The sequence below is a fragment of the Peromyscus californicus genome, unplaced genomic scaffold (assembly GCF_007827085.1).
Source record: "Peromyscus californicus insignis strain IS unplaced genomic scaffold, ASM782708v3 Scaffold_14__1_contigs__length_90479793_seg_2, whole genome shotgun sequence".
Lineage (NCBI taxonomy): Eukaryota > Metazoa > Chordata > Mammalia > Rodentia > Cricetidae > Peromyscus > Peromyscus californicus.
Window position 1 is genome coordinate 23,053,037 of NW_026294436.1, and position 17,248 is coordinate 23,070,284.

Genomic DNA, 17,248 nt, shown 5'->3' on the forward strand with positions numbered 1-17,248 from the left:
GCTTTGTTGCCACCTCAAAACTGTAATTTTGCTACTGTTATGAGTCATATGTAAATATCTGGTATGCAACCCCCAAAGAGTTGAGAACTACTGGTCCACCTATAATTTAGCCTCAAAATTTTGGCTATACCTTGGACTATATATGCTTTAAAAAGAACCCACGGACCCAAGGGATAAAACACCTGGGGGAGGCCAAAGAAGCTGCCACTAGAGGGCAGTTTGCTTTTCAAATGTCGTCACATAAAGGAGGGCTTAGTAAATAAATACCTCCGGTTTTTCAGAGACATTTTAGCACGATAGCTAGCACTTCAAAAAAGATGGCGGAGTTTAATTTGAGGACAGAAAAGGATGTGCTGGATCTGTCAGCATGGAAACCTTAACTGACCAAGAGGAACAATTTCAGAGGATGGATGAAGACGAGAGAGTAAACAGAAGGCTAACCACTTAGGAAAGTAACACTTTTGGGAGCGTTCAAAGAAATAAATGAGGCTGTATTGGAAGGAGAAACATGAGTACAAGCTCATAGTGAGAAGGACTCAGCTGAGAAGGAGAAGGAAGCAGTGGAGTGAGGAAGGAACACCAGGAAGATCACAGATCGGCACCATCAGCATCTCTTGCTCCACACAGACCTACCCTGCAGTTTAACAAGCTCCCAGATGAAATTCCAGAACTAAGCAGAGGAACCAAGACCATGAAAAAGGGTGAAAAAGTTCTGGAGAGCAGTTCTCAACCTGTGGGGTCGCACTGCAGATATTTACATTGAGAACCACTGTTCTAGAGCAACAAGTTTTGGAGTACTCTCTCTGACAAGGAGGAGTAAGTTCTCCATTCTACACTAGGGAAAGAAGACAGTGAGAAGGCAGAAAGGCAAACAGATCAGCAGTGAGAAGAGGAAATAATTCTAACCTAATGGATTTCCCCTAACAGATGAGGCCAGCCAACTTAGCAGCAGCTCAAATTAACAGAGAAAAACTTCCAAAAGTATGAATGCTAGAAAAGATGAAACAGTCTCAAAGTGTGGAGAAGCAGACTTCTAAGGGCCCATCTTGGACAGGCAACTGAGTGGCTGGTGTTTATCTCAACTATGTGTTATGAATTTAAAATAGTATCAGCTTTCCTGTGTCAAGTCCCTCTCATAACATTTGCTTTTCTAAGCCCAGGCAGAGATCAAATGTTAACGAAGTTCAACTATCTGCCTCTTGGTCAGGGGCTGCAGAGATGGCTTGGCAGCAGCTAAGACTACTTGCTGCCCCTGCAGAGGACCTGGGTTCGGTTCCCAGCAACCACACGCTGGCTCACAACCCTCTGAAATTCCAGTTCCAGGGGATCCCACATTTTCTTCTGGACCCTTTGGGCACCAGACATACATGTAGTACACAAAATAAAAATAAGTAGATCTTAAAAAATGTTAACATAGTAAGTCAAATAAGAAAACTGTGGCAAATCCCAGCAACAGAATAATGGATCAGGGAGAGCACAGTACATGAGCTTGAAGGCACAGTAGTGGAACTGGAACAACCCAAAGAGGACAAGAAGGTATATGAGAATTTCAAGACACACGTGACACTCTGAAACTAAATTTTTGGGTTAAGGCATAGAAGGAAATCATTGCATTCTAAAGGCATAGACATTTTCAAAAGAATCATAAAAAGTAATCTCCCAGAGCTGGCAAGGAGCAGCTACCCAGATCAGGAGACATTTAGGACACTGTCAAAGGGTTACACTGCTGTGACAAAACACCATGACTGAAGCAACTTGGGAGGAAAGTGTTTATTTGGCTTCCGCTGTTCATCACTGAAGAAGTCAGGACAGGAGCTCAAACAGGACAGGAGCTCAAACAGGACAGGAACCTGGAGGTAGGAGCTGATGCAGAGGCCATGGAGGGGTGCTGCTTACTGGCTTGCTCAGCCTGCTTTTTTTATAGACCACCAGCCCAGGGGTGACACCACCCACATGGACTCCCCCATCAATCACTAATTAAGACCTGCCTGCAGCCTGATCTTCGGGAGGCATTTTCTCAATTGAGGCTCCCTGCTCTCAGGTGACTCTAGCGTGTGTCAAGGTGACATAAAACTGTCCAGTACAGACACCAAATAGAAACACTCCCTTTGTCACATTCTAATTAAAACACTAAATACCCAGAACGAAGAAAGCACAGTGAAAGAGGCAAGAGAAACACGGTCCCATGACAGGCAGGCCCACTGCAGTAACACCAGATCATTCACCTGAAACTTTGGAAGCCAGCAGGGCTTGAGGGGATGTATTTCAAGTTCTGAAGGAGAACTACGGCAATCCAGAACACTATAAAGCAAAGCTACTTGTCCTAACTGAAGGGAAGAGAAAAGCTTTCCATAATAAAGACCGAAAAAATTTATGACCACCAAGGCAGATCTACAGAAGACACCTGAAGAAATCTTAGACTAAAAGGAAAAGCAAATCCATCCACAAGGACACAGGAAAAAGAAACAATTCTAGAATAATACTAAGCAATAGAGGAAGAGAAAAAATTCTGTAAATTGAAAAAAAATGGTAGAAATCAATATATAATTTTCAATAATAATTCTGAATATTAAGTCTCAATTTCCCCAGCCGGGCGGTGGTGGCACACGCCTTTAATCCCAGCACTCGGGAGGCAAAGGCAGGTGGATCTCTGTGAGTTCGAGGCCAGCCTGGGCTACAGAGCGAGATCCAGGAAAGGCACCAAAGCTACACAGAGAAACCCTGTCTTTAAAAACCAAAAAACAAGAACAAAAAAGTCTCAATTTCCCAATCAAAAGACCAGTAGAGTATATCAAAAAGTGGAAGTATTTATTTGTCGCCTCCAAGAAACACACCTCACTGTAAAAAGCAGGCATTACCTTAGAATGAGAGAATGTAACCTGGTATTCCAAGTCAACAGACCTAAGAAACAAGTATGTGCTGCTGTTTCTGACAAAACAGAATTCAAACCAAAACTGGTCAAAAAAAAAAAAAAAAGGTAAGAATCACTACTTCATACTGGTTAAAGGAACAGTCTAAACATGTATGTCCGCAACAGAGGTGAACCCAATTTCATAAAACAAATATTACTAGATGGATATGAAGTCACAAATTACCCCAGCACAATAGTGGGGTGACTTCAGCACGTACTTTGACCAATGGACAGGTCATCTTGGCAAAAAAGAAATCAACAGAAAAACATCTGAATGACATCTTAGATTAAATGGACTTAAGAGGTATATACATCCGTACTCTGCAAAGCATACAATTTTTTTTCTAGCAGTACATGGGATTTTCTTTTAAAATGAATCATACATCAGGATACAGAACAAGTCAACAAATATATGAAACCTGAAATAATTTCTTGTATTCTATTTTATTACAATAGACTGAGGCTACAAATCCCACAGAACCTAGAACTCAGAGAGATGAAGCCAAATAGAACTGATTAAGGAAGGAGATCTTGAAGAAATCAAGAAGGGAAAAAATATGCCTCAAATCAAATAAAAATGAAATCAAAACATACCCAAATCTTCAGAAAACAATGAAAGCTGTCCTAAGGAGTGGGGGGAGATGATGATTTATTAGCTCCAAGTGCCTATGTTAGGAAGTCAGAGAGATCACAAATAAACGACTTAATGATGTACCTTAATTCTCTGGAAAAAGAAAAACAAGCCAAATTCTAAATCAGTAGCTAGAAAGAAACCAGTAAGATCAGGGCAGAAATTAATGAAAAGAAAACAACAAAAAGAACGAAGAATCAATGAAATGCAGAGTTGGCTCTTTGGAAAGATAAGATGAACTCAGTCAAACTAACCAAGAGAAAGAGAAGACACAAATTAATAAAATTAAGGATGAAAAGGAAGCCATTATAACAGATGCCAATGGAAGTCAGAAAATCTTTAGGTCTCACCTAAAAAAAACCATATTGTATCAAACTGGAAAACTAAAGTGAAGGGTTGAATTTCTAGGTGCATATGACCTACCAAAATTAAATCAAGATGCGATAAGCAATTTTAAAAGATCTAACAGCAGTGAGATTGAAGAAGTAATTAAAAATATCCCAGATTTAAATTTTTAAAAAGTCCGGGTCCAGATGGATTCACTGGTGATATTTAGCAGACCCTCAAGGAAGAACCAAACCCAACATTCCTCAAACTACTCCATAAAACAGAAAGGACGAAACATGGCTAAATTCTTTTTACAAAGCTGTTATTACTCTCTGATACTCAAAACAGATAAAAGATGCAACAACAAAAAGAAAATTACAGGACTGGAGAGATGGCTTAGAGGTTAAGAGCACCGACTCTTCTTCCAGAGGTCCTGAGTTCAATTCCCAGCAACCACATGGTGGCTCACAACCATCTGTAATGAGATCTGACGCCCTCTTCTGTGTACATAATAAATAAATAAATCTTTAAAAAAAAAAAAAAAAGAAAGAAAGAAAGAAAATTACAGACCAAACTCCCTGATGAATATAGCTGCAAAAATTCCCAACAAAATATTTGTAAACCAGGCTCATGAACACAACACACAGATCATTAACCACGATCAAGTTGGCTTTATTCCAGATGGATGGCTCAATACAGGTAAATTAAGAAATGTTATAAATTACATGTATGGACTCAAGGACAGAATTACATGGTTATCTCCACTGGCACAGAAAAAAACTTCTGAGGAAACCCAACATCCGTTCACACTAAGTCATACAGAGCAGGCTGGAGAGAGATGGCTATGAACGGAACAGAGTTCTCCAAAGAAAACATACAAATGGCTAGTAAACATTTTCAAAGGTGTTCAGTATCGTTAGCCATGTACATGCTATGGCTTCCATGTGGTGGTCAGAGGACAACTTGCTGGAGTTATCTCTCCTTCTACATGAGCATTTACTAAAATAACAGTTGCTTCCCTTAGGCCCCTAGCCACCCCAGGCATAAGTGTTTGACTAGGTTTACAGTATCAGGCACAAATCCCTCCTGTGAGCAGGGCTCAAATCCAACCTGAGAGTGGTTTTGTTAGCCCCATAAGTGTCATGCCACCACTGTACTGGTGGGCATACTGGCCTGGCAGATCATACTATGGCACACACAGTCTAGCAGGGGGCAAGACCATCACATATCAAACTGCCTTCTAAATACTTGTGTTTACTCCCACAGATCTTGGCCAGAGATTCAGCCTTGGCCAGAGATGCTTCTTTTTGCAGTGGGTAGCAGTTGAAGCAGAGACTCATAATTGGTCAAAGAGTTAGTAAGTGACTGCTGAGTGCTCATCCCTAAATGGGACATCTATGTAGTCCCCTGCCCGCAAAGGCTCAGGGAACACCATGGAAGTAAGAGCTGGAGGACGGAGAGGAGTGCTGTGATATGCTGTCTTCTGGACATGACACAGCCATTGCACTCATGACCTTATAACATCTCCATCTCTGCTTTCCAAGCACTGAAGTTACCTGTGGGGTGCCAGCTTTCTGTATGATCAAGAGATCCGAACTCTGGACTTGATGCTTATACAGCAAGTGCTTTCCTTACTGAGCCATTTCTCCAGGCCAATTTAGCTTATGACCAGCTTCATGCAAGCATTGTTCATTGCCTGCCCCACAAACCTGGTTTAATTTTCTCTGTAATGACAACTGCAAATGAAAGTTGGTCCATCTGGATGTGGTGGCACAAGCCTGTAATCCCAGAGACAGAGGCAAGAGGATCTCTACAAGCTTCAGGTCAGTCAGGCCCGTAAGTGAGACCTTGTCTCCAAACTGAATGCATGAATGTGGGTCAAGAAGAATTAACTACTCAAATGACAAGGAGAATAATAAATCAAGAATTTAATCATGTTCAAAGCACAAACAAAAAATCTCCAAGAAAATGAATCCATAATCAAGATGATTTTGTACAATCTGGTTAAACAAACCTAAGACGCAATCAGAAATGTGAGAGAACTACATCATGTGAAAATATTTCACTGCTCGTTATGTGGTTCCTTATTCTGAGCGCTCTCGGTTTTGTAATCATCTGGTACGCGCTGGAGTAACCACAAGTAATCATTAAGTATAAGTACAATTGTAGACACTGTCAAATATATAAAAATGTTCCATCATTTCAACACTTACAAGACTAGGTCTCACTATAGCCCAGTCTGGCCTTGAACGCAAATCTTCCAGCTTCAGCCTCACAGATACTGAGATTACAGATCTGAGCCCCTGTGCTCAGCTTAACTTTTTAAAATAAAATGTTTCGCCGGGCGGTGGTGGCGCACGCCTTTAATCCCAGCACTCGGGAGGCAGAGCCAGGCGGATCTCTGTGAGTTCGAGGCCAGCCTGGTCTACAAAGTGAGTTCCAGGAAAGGCGCAAAACTATAGAGAAACCTGTCTCGAAAAACCAAAAAAAAAAATAAATAAAATAAAATAAAATAAAATGTTTCAAGTAAATTGCACAACTTTAGCTTGCACTTTGATTTAAAACAAAAAGTCATACAGGAGCAATGAGTAATTAGAGACTTTAGTTTTTTCTGCTAGTAGACACATTTCCAAATGAGCAGAAGCCTACCTTATTTATCCAGTACATGACAGCATCCTCAATATCATAGGGCAGATCTGTAGCTTGAAAAAAAGCTGAATACTGTTGAGCACATGCAATGACTTTTTCTATGCTGACCATCTCTACGGTATAAGCCATCATTAGAGTATCAATCATGGCCAAATGTGCACTCTGAAAATAGAAAAGCACAAACAGTTTCAAAATTATACTTAGAAATTGCCTTATTGTAAAACATTAGCATTTTCTTAAAAACAGTAGTAAAGCCAGAATATAGACTGGTGTTAAGAAAGAACAAAGCATGCTAAGCTGAGCTGATACCAGACTAATTTTATTATTCAAATACTACTGAAGACGTATGTTAAGATGCTCTTTATCTAGTCAAAGCCTCTTTTCCTCCCCCTCCTTTTAACATTATAATCACTCATGTAGCATTTGCAATGCAGTTGACAGATTCACCGTTGATGATCTTCCCTCATTTTTCAAACCCACAGTATAACTTTATAGTTCCAACTTTAAAAATATCCCTCTGTGTTCTTCATTAAGACTGGCACACCTTCAATTGAGATTACAAAGTTTCACTTCTGAATAAACAACAAAAGAATCTGTAACTGATTTTTCTTGCCTCCAAATTCTTCTTCATCTAACTCCTATGGCACAGGACTTCCAGTATTTCCTCAGGGTTTTTTGTTTTGTTTTGTATTGTTTTTTGGTAATATATGAATGTCTTACATGGTAGTTAAAAAATACAAAATATTATAAAAGTGTATTAATGGGCCCCCTTCCACTTCTGCTTCAGTTGTATTCTTACAAAAAAAATCAACATACACTGGTTAAGTATAATGTTCACATTGTCTACCATCTTTGGCATTACAAATAATGCTGTAACACTGTCCTCCAGGGGATAATTACTTCCTATGGGGCTACTGGGTCCAAAAAGTAACTACAGTTTAAGCTTTGATAACCAGGAAAGTTACGCCAATCTTACATCCCACCAAGAATGTTATCAGTATGCCAATTTCTACATTTTTTATACTTACTTTTTTCATCTATATGAAAGGTTAAAATTTTCACATTTGTCTGACTCTGCAATTATCTGATTATTGCTAGGCATGCTTTTACATGGTTACCAACTACTTGCATTTCTTCAGAAACTGCCCACTAATACCTTTTGCCTATTTCTTCACTGGGACATTATCTTTCTCATTGACTTGTATAAAGAGCTCATTATATACTGGGTACATTCTTAGTTCTCTGTTGTCTAGATAGCAAACACTTTTTCCTAGCTTTTCTTGGTAAAATCTGCCAGTCTTGGTGCTCTCCCATATGGCTCTGGAGTTTACACCATGTCTACTATGGTCTTCTCCAACCTAATACAGAAATACTGTCTTCTTTATTTTCTCCATTAAATCCATTTGAAGTTTGAAGATGTTATAAACTAGAGACTCGATGATTTTTCCAAATCAGAGACTGCATCTTATCATGCCTCCAAAAAAAGTCTATCATATTTTTTTACATAATAAAACCTGCACTTCTGTTGTTTCCTTGGAGACTAAAACCTTCCATCTTGGAGGGAAGTTCCTTAAGACAGGGGATGTTAAAAGGAGGATAAAGCAACAGGATGTTCTAAGGAGAGGTGAAGCTTGGGGAAGTAAACAACTCAACAGCTTCAGGAAGTCCCTGAAACTAGCCAGATTTACTAAGCTGCTCCATTCCCCAGGCCATATTAAGCTGCAAGGATTGCCGCAGACACTTTTAGATAAGCTGAGCTGCCTAGAAGAGACTCAGACCAGCTGAGCTGCCTGGAAGGACCCCCTCCAACCCGGTGAGCTGCCTGTGGGCTGTGCAGTGTGTTCCAGGTGTCCCCTTTGTGAACTGTTACCCATGCCAGGGTGCACTTTGGTAATGCAACCATTTCACAGTCATTTCTGCTCCTGTAAGTAACCCCAATAAAACACATCGGTTTACTAGGTTGGACTTTGGTGGTGTCCTTACTTTGGTCTGGTGTTGGTTCACTATCTGGAGTGAGTAGATATTTAAGTATCTTCAGGAACGCTTCCACACAGAAACTCCTCACGGAGACAAAGCTTTCTTATTATCTGACTTGTACCTCTCACTCCAGCCTCACTACTCCCTTCCTCATCCCCAAAACAGCAACACAAAACTGCCTGCTATTCCTCAAATCTGCCATTCCTTTTCAAGCTTCCCGCCTTGAGTTCTCAAGTTCTCCTTTAATGCTGACTGACACCTGTTTGAATGGGACTCTCATTGTAAAGCTTTTCCTTTGCCCTTTCCAATCAGATGCCTCATTCATCCTCTAAACTGAGCACAGATTCTTACAGACTGTAGTTATGCCTGTATTATGTTCTGACTTCATTGAGTCAGAATGGGCACAGGTATCTCTTAACAGCTTCAAAGATAATGCTAAAGAGCAATCAAGGATGAAAACTACTGACTTCTCTTACTCCTAAACAGTCATCTGCATACAAACCTCTGTTTATTGAGGGCAAAACTGTTACCTTCTTACATACTACATCATTGGGAGGAGGGATACAGAAATAGAATAAGCTAGCTACGGGCTACTATAAACTGAAGAGCAGGCTTTGTGCTTGAGGCTGCCAACTATTTTATTTATTTACATTTTACTGGTCACAGTGGCACATGTCTATAATTCCAGTTATTTGAGGCTAAGACAGGAGGACTGCTTGAGCCTAGGAATTTAAAACCATTCTGTGCAACAATGAGACCTCTGTCTTTTTAAGAAAGTCACTTGCTGTGAAGCATGACAGTCTCTACTTAATCAGCAAGCTCCAGGCTCAGTGAGACCCTGTATCAAGGGAAAAAAAAAAAAGTGGACAGCAACAGAGGAAGACACATAATGCTGACCTCTGGACCACATGCACATGTGCACACACATGCATGCATGCATGCATGAAATACACACACTCCTGCTCAAATATTAATCAACTCTGAAAAACTGAGGATGCTCTAGTCCTGTAGTATCAAATGTTCAACCAAGATTAGTCTTTATTTAGAAATAAATAAACATCCATCTTCTTAGTGTGCAAACTCACCTTCCTCTTCGTAAATGGTAAACATTTATATGTAAGAATAGCTTTAAAATAAATTTGTGATTTGTTATTGGTAAATATTTGATTTGCATACCTATTTCATAAACTTAGGCTCATAAAAAATTTCTCAGGTGAAAAGGATCTCAAGTCAAAAGAGTTTAAGAAATCCTGCTCCAGAAGGCATAGGACCCACCCTTTTTCTTGTCCCCAGACAAGGTATCATGGATGAAATTTCTTAGTTGAACATTAAAACCATAACCCGTATGGACAACAATGTGGGAAACATTTCAGGAACCACTGGACAATTCATATATCCTAAGATTTCTCTTGGTTTTTTTGTCCTACAGATACAACAGGAAAGGGTTATAGACATTAAAATGACTGGGCCTAAAGAGATGGCTCAGTCATTAAGAGCTCTTACTGCTATTGCAGAAGATCTGAGTTCGAGTCCCAGCACCCATGTCAGGTGGCTCACAACTGTCTGTAACTCCAGCTCCAAAGGATCCAACACCCTCTTCTGCCTCCCATGGGGTGGGGGACACACACACACTCTTTGAAAAAGAAATCATTTTAGTATTTTACATTAAAAGGGAAATATAAATGAGTAATTTAGGATAGATTTGGCTACTTTACAGTATGTGAAATGTATATAATAAAACTAGTAGCCAGGCAGTGGTGGTGCACCTTTAATCCCAGCACTTGGGAGGCAGGGCCAGGCGGATCTCTGTGAGTTTGAGGCCAGCCTGGTCTACAGAGCAAGTTCCAGGACAGGCTCCAAAGCTAAACAAAGAAACCTTGTCTCGAAAAACAAAAAAACAAAACAAGAAACCTAGTAAAAAAATACAACAATGTCCTCTATATTAATATGTCACATATATGAAACAGGAAATAAAAAGCAATGAATACAAGTTAAACTTGAAAGTGCCTTGTTCTATGTAACATGCAGAGACAAACATTAAACCTACAGTTTACTTCAAGAGCTGGGGTAGTAAACAGTATGTATAATTACTAAAGTAGTTTTTAAACAGCTCAATTCCCGACAGAAGAAACTAAGAAGACTCAATTATTATGCTTATACAGCTACTCTTATGTGGTACTCACTTGTAAGAATTCTTATGTTTCGATATTTTTTCATGCTTTCACTTTAGGAGATAGAGGTAAGGTAAGAATCATATATAACGCAAAGTATATACATAACAGACCTAGAAAAGGTCAACATTAAAAAAACTCAAGGCCAAAGGCAGAACTTCCATAGTCCCAAGTAAAACGAATGTAATTTCCTATCTAAACACATTCATATCAAATTGTTAATAACATTTAGCCCTGTCTGATGCCAGGTGCTGTTCAGTTTCTTGCTGTTAACTGCACCTAGTACTCCCACTCTGCCAAGTCTTCAGGACGTAATGTTTTCAGGATCAGGAGAGAACTCGTTTAATATACAAGCTTTGAGTTAAGCACTATTATATCTATTTCACAGAAGAAAAATTATAACTGATTCATGGTTACATAGCAACCAGGAAAAGTAGGCAGAACACAAACAATCACGTCATTCTTGCAGACTTAATGCCAACCTACACTCTTGACTCCCTGTACTACAGTAGAAGCAACAGTGCCTATTGAGGCCACTAGGTGGCAGAGTGAAATATGGTATTTAGGAGCAAGAGCAAAAATACTGGTTATGGGGGGAAAAACCCAGGAGAGCTCCACACACAGTTTAATAAAAAGGATTGGATGTTGGGCTCCAAGGACTTTGGTGAAATCTGAAGTATCATCCAAACTATCATCCAACAGGAGGCCCTATATCTGTATTACCAGGAGTGTATTTTTGTTATCTCTAATAGTAGAGTCTAGGCAAAAATAAGGTACACCTTTAATTATATGTGAGAAATGAAGGCTAGAAATACGAAAGAAATGAGCTTTGGGACTGGGAGACAGTTCAGTGGGCAAGAGCGCTTGCTGTGCAAGCAGAGGGGCCTGGACTTGAAACCACAGCACCCACACCAAAAGCTAGACATGACTGCACACCCAGAACCCCACCATTGGGAGGCTGGAGACAGGCAGGTCCTGTCTGGAACAGCTAGCTTCCAGTTCAGTGAAAGACCATGTTTCTGGGGAATAAGGTAGAGTGCGTCGTGCTCTGGATTCCAGACATGCACTCGTGGGTACATACACCCTCACACTCGCTTTCACCATATACATACACAACACATACCTTTTGAAAAGCAGAAATAAAAGTTTCTAAGTGTTGGAAGAAGTATATTAGCCTCAACAAAAGAAACTCAATGGCTATATGGCTTTTATAATTCTTGCAACAGAGTCAGATACATAACTAAGAGAAAAATTCCTAACACGAACACCGGTCTCAGCCCCATACAGAAGTCTGCCATAGGGACAGAGGAGGAAAAAGACTTAGATTGTAAACAGGAAGTACTTGAGTCATTCTACTGAAATGGCACATACCAGCATAGACACATCAGAATGTTTTTTAAAGAATTAATCCCAAATTAGTAATTAATACTTCACATGTCATATAGGTTTGCCATTTGGAATATATTTAACCTCAAATAGTAAGTGAAAAATGTTTAATGTGGCCATTCTGAATAGACATATAAAGAAACTGCATATCAGTAGCCAAATTAATATAGTATATTGCTAAAGAAGAAATAGTTTAAAGCATCATTTCTAAATATCATCAAAAGATCATAAAATTTCTGGTCTTAAACCTTAGATTAATTAAGTGACCTCCGGCAAATTCCTCACGCTGTTGGGCATCAATAACCTAAACTACAAAATCAGGTAGTGGCAGCAGTGTGACAGTCTGTACACCAAAAATAAGATGACGTGCTGCGCAGAGTGGCACACACCTGTAAATCAACACACAGATGTCAAGAGCAATGCAAGTTCAAAGCTAAACTGAGCTACATGGAATCTTGTCTCAAAAAGCCAAGGGACTGTATGCAGTTCAGTAGTAGAACACTTACTTGCTTAGTGTAAGTGAGGCCCTGGATTCAATCTCCAGGACTGAAAAACAAATAACAATGCATATCAAGAATAGTCTGGCCGGGTGGTGGTGGTGCAAGCCTTTAATCACAGCACTCGGGAGGCAGAGCCAGGCAGATCTCTGTGAGTTCAAGGCCAGCCTGGTCTACAGAGCAAGATCCAGGACAGGTACCAAAATTACACAGAGAAACCCTGTCTCTAAAAAAGAAAAAAAAAATAGTTTGGTGGTATGAATGAAAATGGCTGCCATAGGCCAATAGGGTGTGGCATTATTAGGAGGTGTGGCCTTGTTGGAGTAGGTGTGGCCAAGTTGGAGGAAGTATGCCACTGGGGGTGGGCTTTGAGGTTTCAGATGCTCAAGTCAAGTCCAGTGTCACTTTCTCTTCCTGCTGCCTGCAAATCCAGATGTAGAACTCTCAGCTACCTCTCCAGCACCATGTCTGCCTGTTCGCCAGCCATCATGCTTCCCATCATGATAATGGACTAAACCTCTGAACTGTAAGCCAGCCTCAATTAAATGTTTTCCTTTATAAGAGTTGCTGCGGTCCTGGAGTCTCTTTACAGCAATAGAAACCCTACTAAGACAGTGTTAGAACACATATTTAAAAGATCATATGCCATTCTAGAATTCTTCTGCAAAACAGTTATTGAAAGTTTAGTTAAAGCAGTGTGTCAAAAAAATAATAATAATAAGAGGGTACTTAGGAAAGGAAGAAGTCAAATATCTCTGTATGCAGATGGTGTATGATCCTATGCTAAGGACTCCATCAGGCGGTTCTCAGATCTGATAAACACAGTCAGCAATGAACAGCACATAAAGAAACACCATACAAGCACAGGTAGCTTTCCTCTCTACAAAAATGAAGTCAGTGAAACAGAAGTCAGAAGAACAACCCAATTCACAATAACCTCAAAAACAGCCCCCCCCCCCCCAATAACCAAAGGTATCAAACATCCCTACAACAGAACCAACACCAAAACCTATGAAGAAAGAGTATGGAAGACACTAGAAGGCAGAAGACCATGTGCTCACTGGCAGAATTAATACTGAGAATAGCAAAAGCAATCTTCACAGGCAATGTAATTCTCTTCAAATGGCACGCTTCACAAAAATAGAAAAAATTCTAAAACTCACAGCAAAAATACAAAAGACCCAGAATAATCAAAGCAATCATGAGCAATAGAAAGCAATACTACAAGATCACAATACCTGACCAGATGACACTACAGAGCCTTGGTAATAACACAAAAACAGTCATTTACCGGCAGAGTACCACAGAAAGACCAGAAGCAAGCTCACACACGTACAGCACCTGATTCTTGATAATGATGCCGAAAGGTGAAAAAAAAGCCTTTTAAACAAGTGCTGCTGCTGGCAAAATTAGATGTCCACCTGTAGAAGACTGAAACCAGATCAACTGAAAATACAAAGACCCCAGTGTTGACCTGAAACACTGGAACACTTCAAGATCCAGACATAAGCAATGGCTTTCAGAATATCACTCCAAAAGCTCACAAAATAAAAGCAGGTCATAGACAGGGGTGTATCCAATTAAAAAGCTTCTGTATAACAACAGAAACAATTACCAGAGTGAAGAGAGCACATGAAATGGGACGTCTTTGAAGAGAGTCAGGAGACAGACAAATCAACAGCCAGAATAAAGCAAGAATCTCAAAAAATTAAACACCAAAGGAGCAATAATCCACTCAACTGTTGTAGAATATTATTTTAAGGTGTGTTACTTTTGTTTATGTTGCATTTGTTTAACTCTGTGAAGCTGTGCTATTGTGCCTGTCTAAAACACCTGATGGTCTAATAAAGAGCTGAATGGCCAATAGGGAGGCAGGAGAAAGGATAGGTGGGGCTGGCAGGCAGAGAGAATACATAGAGGGAGAAATCTAGAAGGAAGGGAAGAAGTAGCCAGAGGAGGAGGACTTCAGGGGCCAGCCATCCAGCTACACAGCAAGCCACAGAGTAAGAATAAGATTTACAGAAGTAAGAGAACGGGAAAAGCCCAGAGGCAAAAGCAGTAGATGGGATAATTTAAAGTTAAGGAAAGCTGGCTAGAAACAAGCCAAACTAAGGCCAGGCATTTATAATTAAGCATAAGCCTCCTTGGGAGGTGGGTGGCAGGTTCCCCAAATGAGTAAAAAAGCAAAAACAGCCGGGTGGTGGTGGCGCACGCCTCTAATCCCAGCACTCGGGAGGCAGAGCCAGGCGGATCTCTGTGAGTTCGAGGCCAGCCTGGACTACCAAGTGAGTCCCAGGAAAGGCGCAAAGCTACACAGAGAAACCCTGTCTCGAAAAACCAAAAAAAAAAAAAAGGCAAAAACAACCAACAAATAGGCTAATGAACTGAACACTTTTAAAATTCGTAAGTATGAAAGGCACATAACTACATGATAATGTGTCCAACATCTTTAGCCATTAGGGAAATGCAAATCAAAGGTGCAGTGAGAGTCCACCTCACTCCAGTCAGAATAACTAACATCAAAACACAACACACACCAGCAAGACTGCAGAGGTGTGTATGGAAGGGAGGGTGCTCTTGATACCATGTTGGAAGGAATGTAAACTAGTCCAGCCACTATAAAAATTTGGTATGGAGGTCCAAGGCAACTTCTAACAGAAAGCATTTAAATGGGGGCTTGCTTTCAGAGGATGAGTCCATGACCATCATGGAGGGGAGTGTGGTAGGAGACAGGCAGGCATGGCACTGGAGCAGTAGCTGAGAGTTTACATCCTGACCAACAGGTAGGGAAAAGGAGAGCGAGACTGGGGCTGGAGTGGGCTTTTGAAACTGCAAAGCCTACCCCCAGTGATATACCTCCACCAACAAGGACACATTTCCAAATTCTTCCCCAAGAGTTCCAGTAACCGGGGACTAAGCATCTAAACATGAGCTTATGGGGGTCATTCTCTTCTGAACCACCACATAAGTGTCCTCAGCAAATGAAAACTAAATCCCACGCCACTTTTGGGCATACCAAAAAGAATCAAAGTCAACTTCCTGTGAAGGTACTTTCTTATCTATGATTACTGTGGTCCTACTCACAACAGTCATATTACAGAATTGGCCTGGGGGTCTACCAATGGATAACGAAAAATGTGCGTGCTTGCACATGTGCACGTATGTGAGCGCGCGCGCGCGCGCGCGCGCGCGCACACACACACACACACACACACACACACACACACACACACCTTATTCAGGCATAAAGAATAAAACTGTCATAAAAAAAAAAAAAGAAAGCCGGGCGGTGGTGGCGCACGCCTTTAATCCCAGCACTCGGTAGGCAGAGCCAGGCGGATCTCTTTGAGTTCGAGGCCAGCCTGGACTACCAAGTGAGTTCCAGGAAAGGCGCAAAGCTACACAGAGAAACCCTGTCTCGAAAAACCAAAAAAAAAAAAGAAGCATGGAACTGGAGATCATCGTGTTAAGGGCATAAGCCAGCATCGAAGACAAGTGTCACATGTTTCCCCTACATGTGGAACATGGGATAAAAGGATATAGAAGGGGGAAAATGAGTGGTGGAAGATGATCAAAGTTCATTACATGCATGGATGAGAATGTCATAATGAAACCCATTACTCTGTACAATTAATCTATGCTAACTTTTTAAAAGAGTTAGAAGTTACAAAAGGTGTCAGGATAAGAAATGAATAGCAAACTGAAGTTCTCAGGGGAAAAAAGCCACAGTCCTGTTGAAGATTCTACAAGGCTGACTGTGATAAGAAATCATAATTGTGAAGAGTTGGAATGTCGCATATCTGGACTCAAACTATTTTGGACTATCACTGTTCCTTTTCTAACCATTTGCTGCCCATCTCTTTGTTGGACAAAACAACCTTGTAGCTAGCTATACATGGCACCTTTTGGGATGTATTCTAACAGACTACTTACTAGCTTCTACCAACTCAAAAGCTAAGAATGTACTTAGATAACATCTAGAACCTTTAATAAGAGTTTCCCCATTTTGCTATTGCTGCAGGCTGCAGGAATATATCATAAGAACTCAGCCGGTTATGGCAAAGTCACTACCTGGTGGATCAGGGAATTCCTCCAGAGGAAGCCAAATTCCAAGGAGTTTTTGGTGTTACTTGGCTTGTTATATATCAGCTGTCTTCTGTTATGAAAATCATGTGTGCCTTCATAGTTTTCCCAATTGACTTTTCCCTTAGAAGGGCTAACAGTGTGGACTGATCACTCTCTGGACATACACATTCCAGGTATTTGGAGAACAGCCTCAGGAAAGGCTTTCTCTGGAATCAGATATCTCCCTTAGCCACTTTCAAGGACTAACAGGAGACACCACCCAGGTGGGCGCCCAACTTCCGAGGACTAACAGTGATAGCAGCCCACATGTAAGTCTCCTGACTTAAGGTAAATTCCACAAGGAGACACCACCTAGGTGAGGTGCACTTTAAGTAAATAGCTTTACACAATTTAGCTCGGACCCTCCCTTTTTATACTGGGACTTCCAGGGCACGTAGAGGACAGAGAAGAGAAAAGAGTATGGAAGAACTAGATAGGTAAGAGGAACAAACTGAGATGGGGAAGAACTAGATTGAAGGGCTAGAAGAGAGTACTAGAGGAATGAGATGGAAGATAAGGAAGAGCCAGATGGGGAAGCACTAGCTGGGTAAGAACAAACTGAAAAGGACCTAGA

The 17,248-nt window shown here is 40.7% G+C and overlaps 1 protein-coding gene across 4 annotated transcripts in view; it reads right to left on the reverse strand.

Moving 5' to 3' along the window:
* The window catches only part of Camsap2 (calmodulin regulated spectrin associated protein family member 2), an 89,057-nt gene that overhangs the window by 35,426 nt on the left and 36,383 nt on the right, over positions 1–17,248 (reverse strand). For all 4 annotated transcript variants that reach the window (XM_052737076.1, XM_052737074.1, XM_052737077.1 and 1 more), the window contains exon 3: positions 6,519–6,680. In XM_052737076.1, coding sequence (XP_052593036.1) covers positions 6,519–6,680 — 162 coding nt within the window. The remainder of the gene's footprint in view (positions 1–6,518; positions 6,681–17,248) is intronic.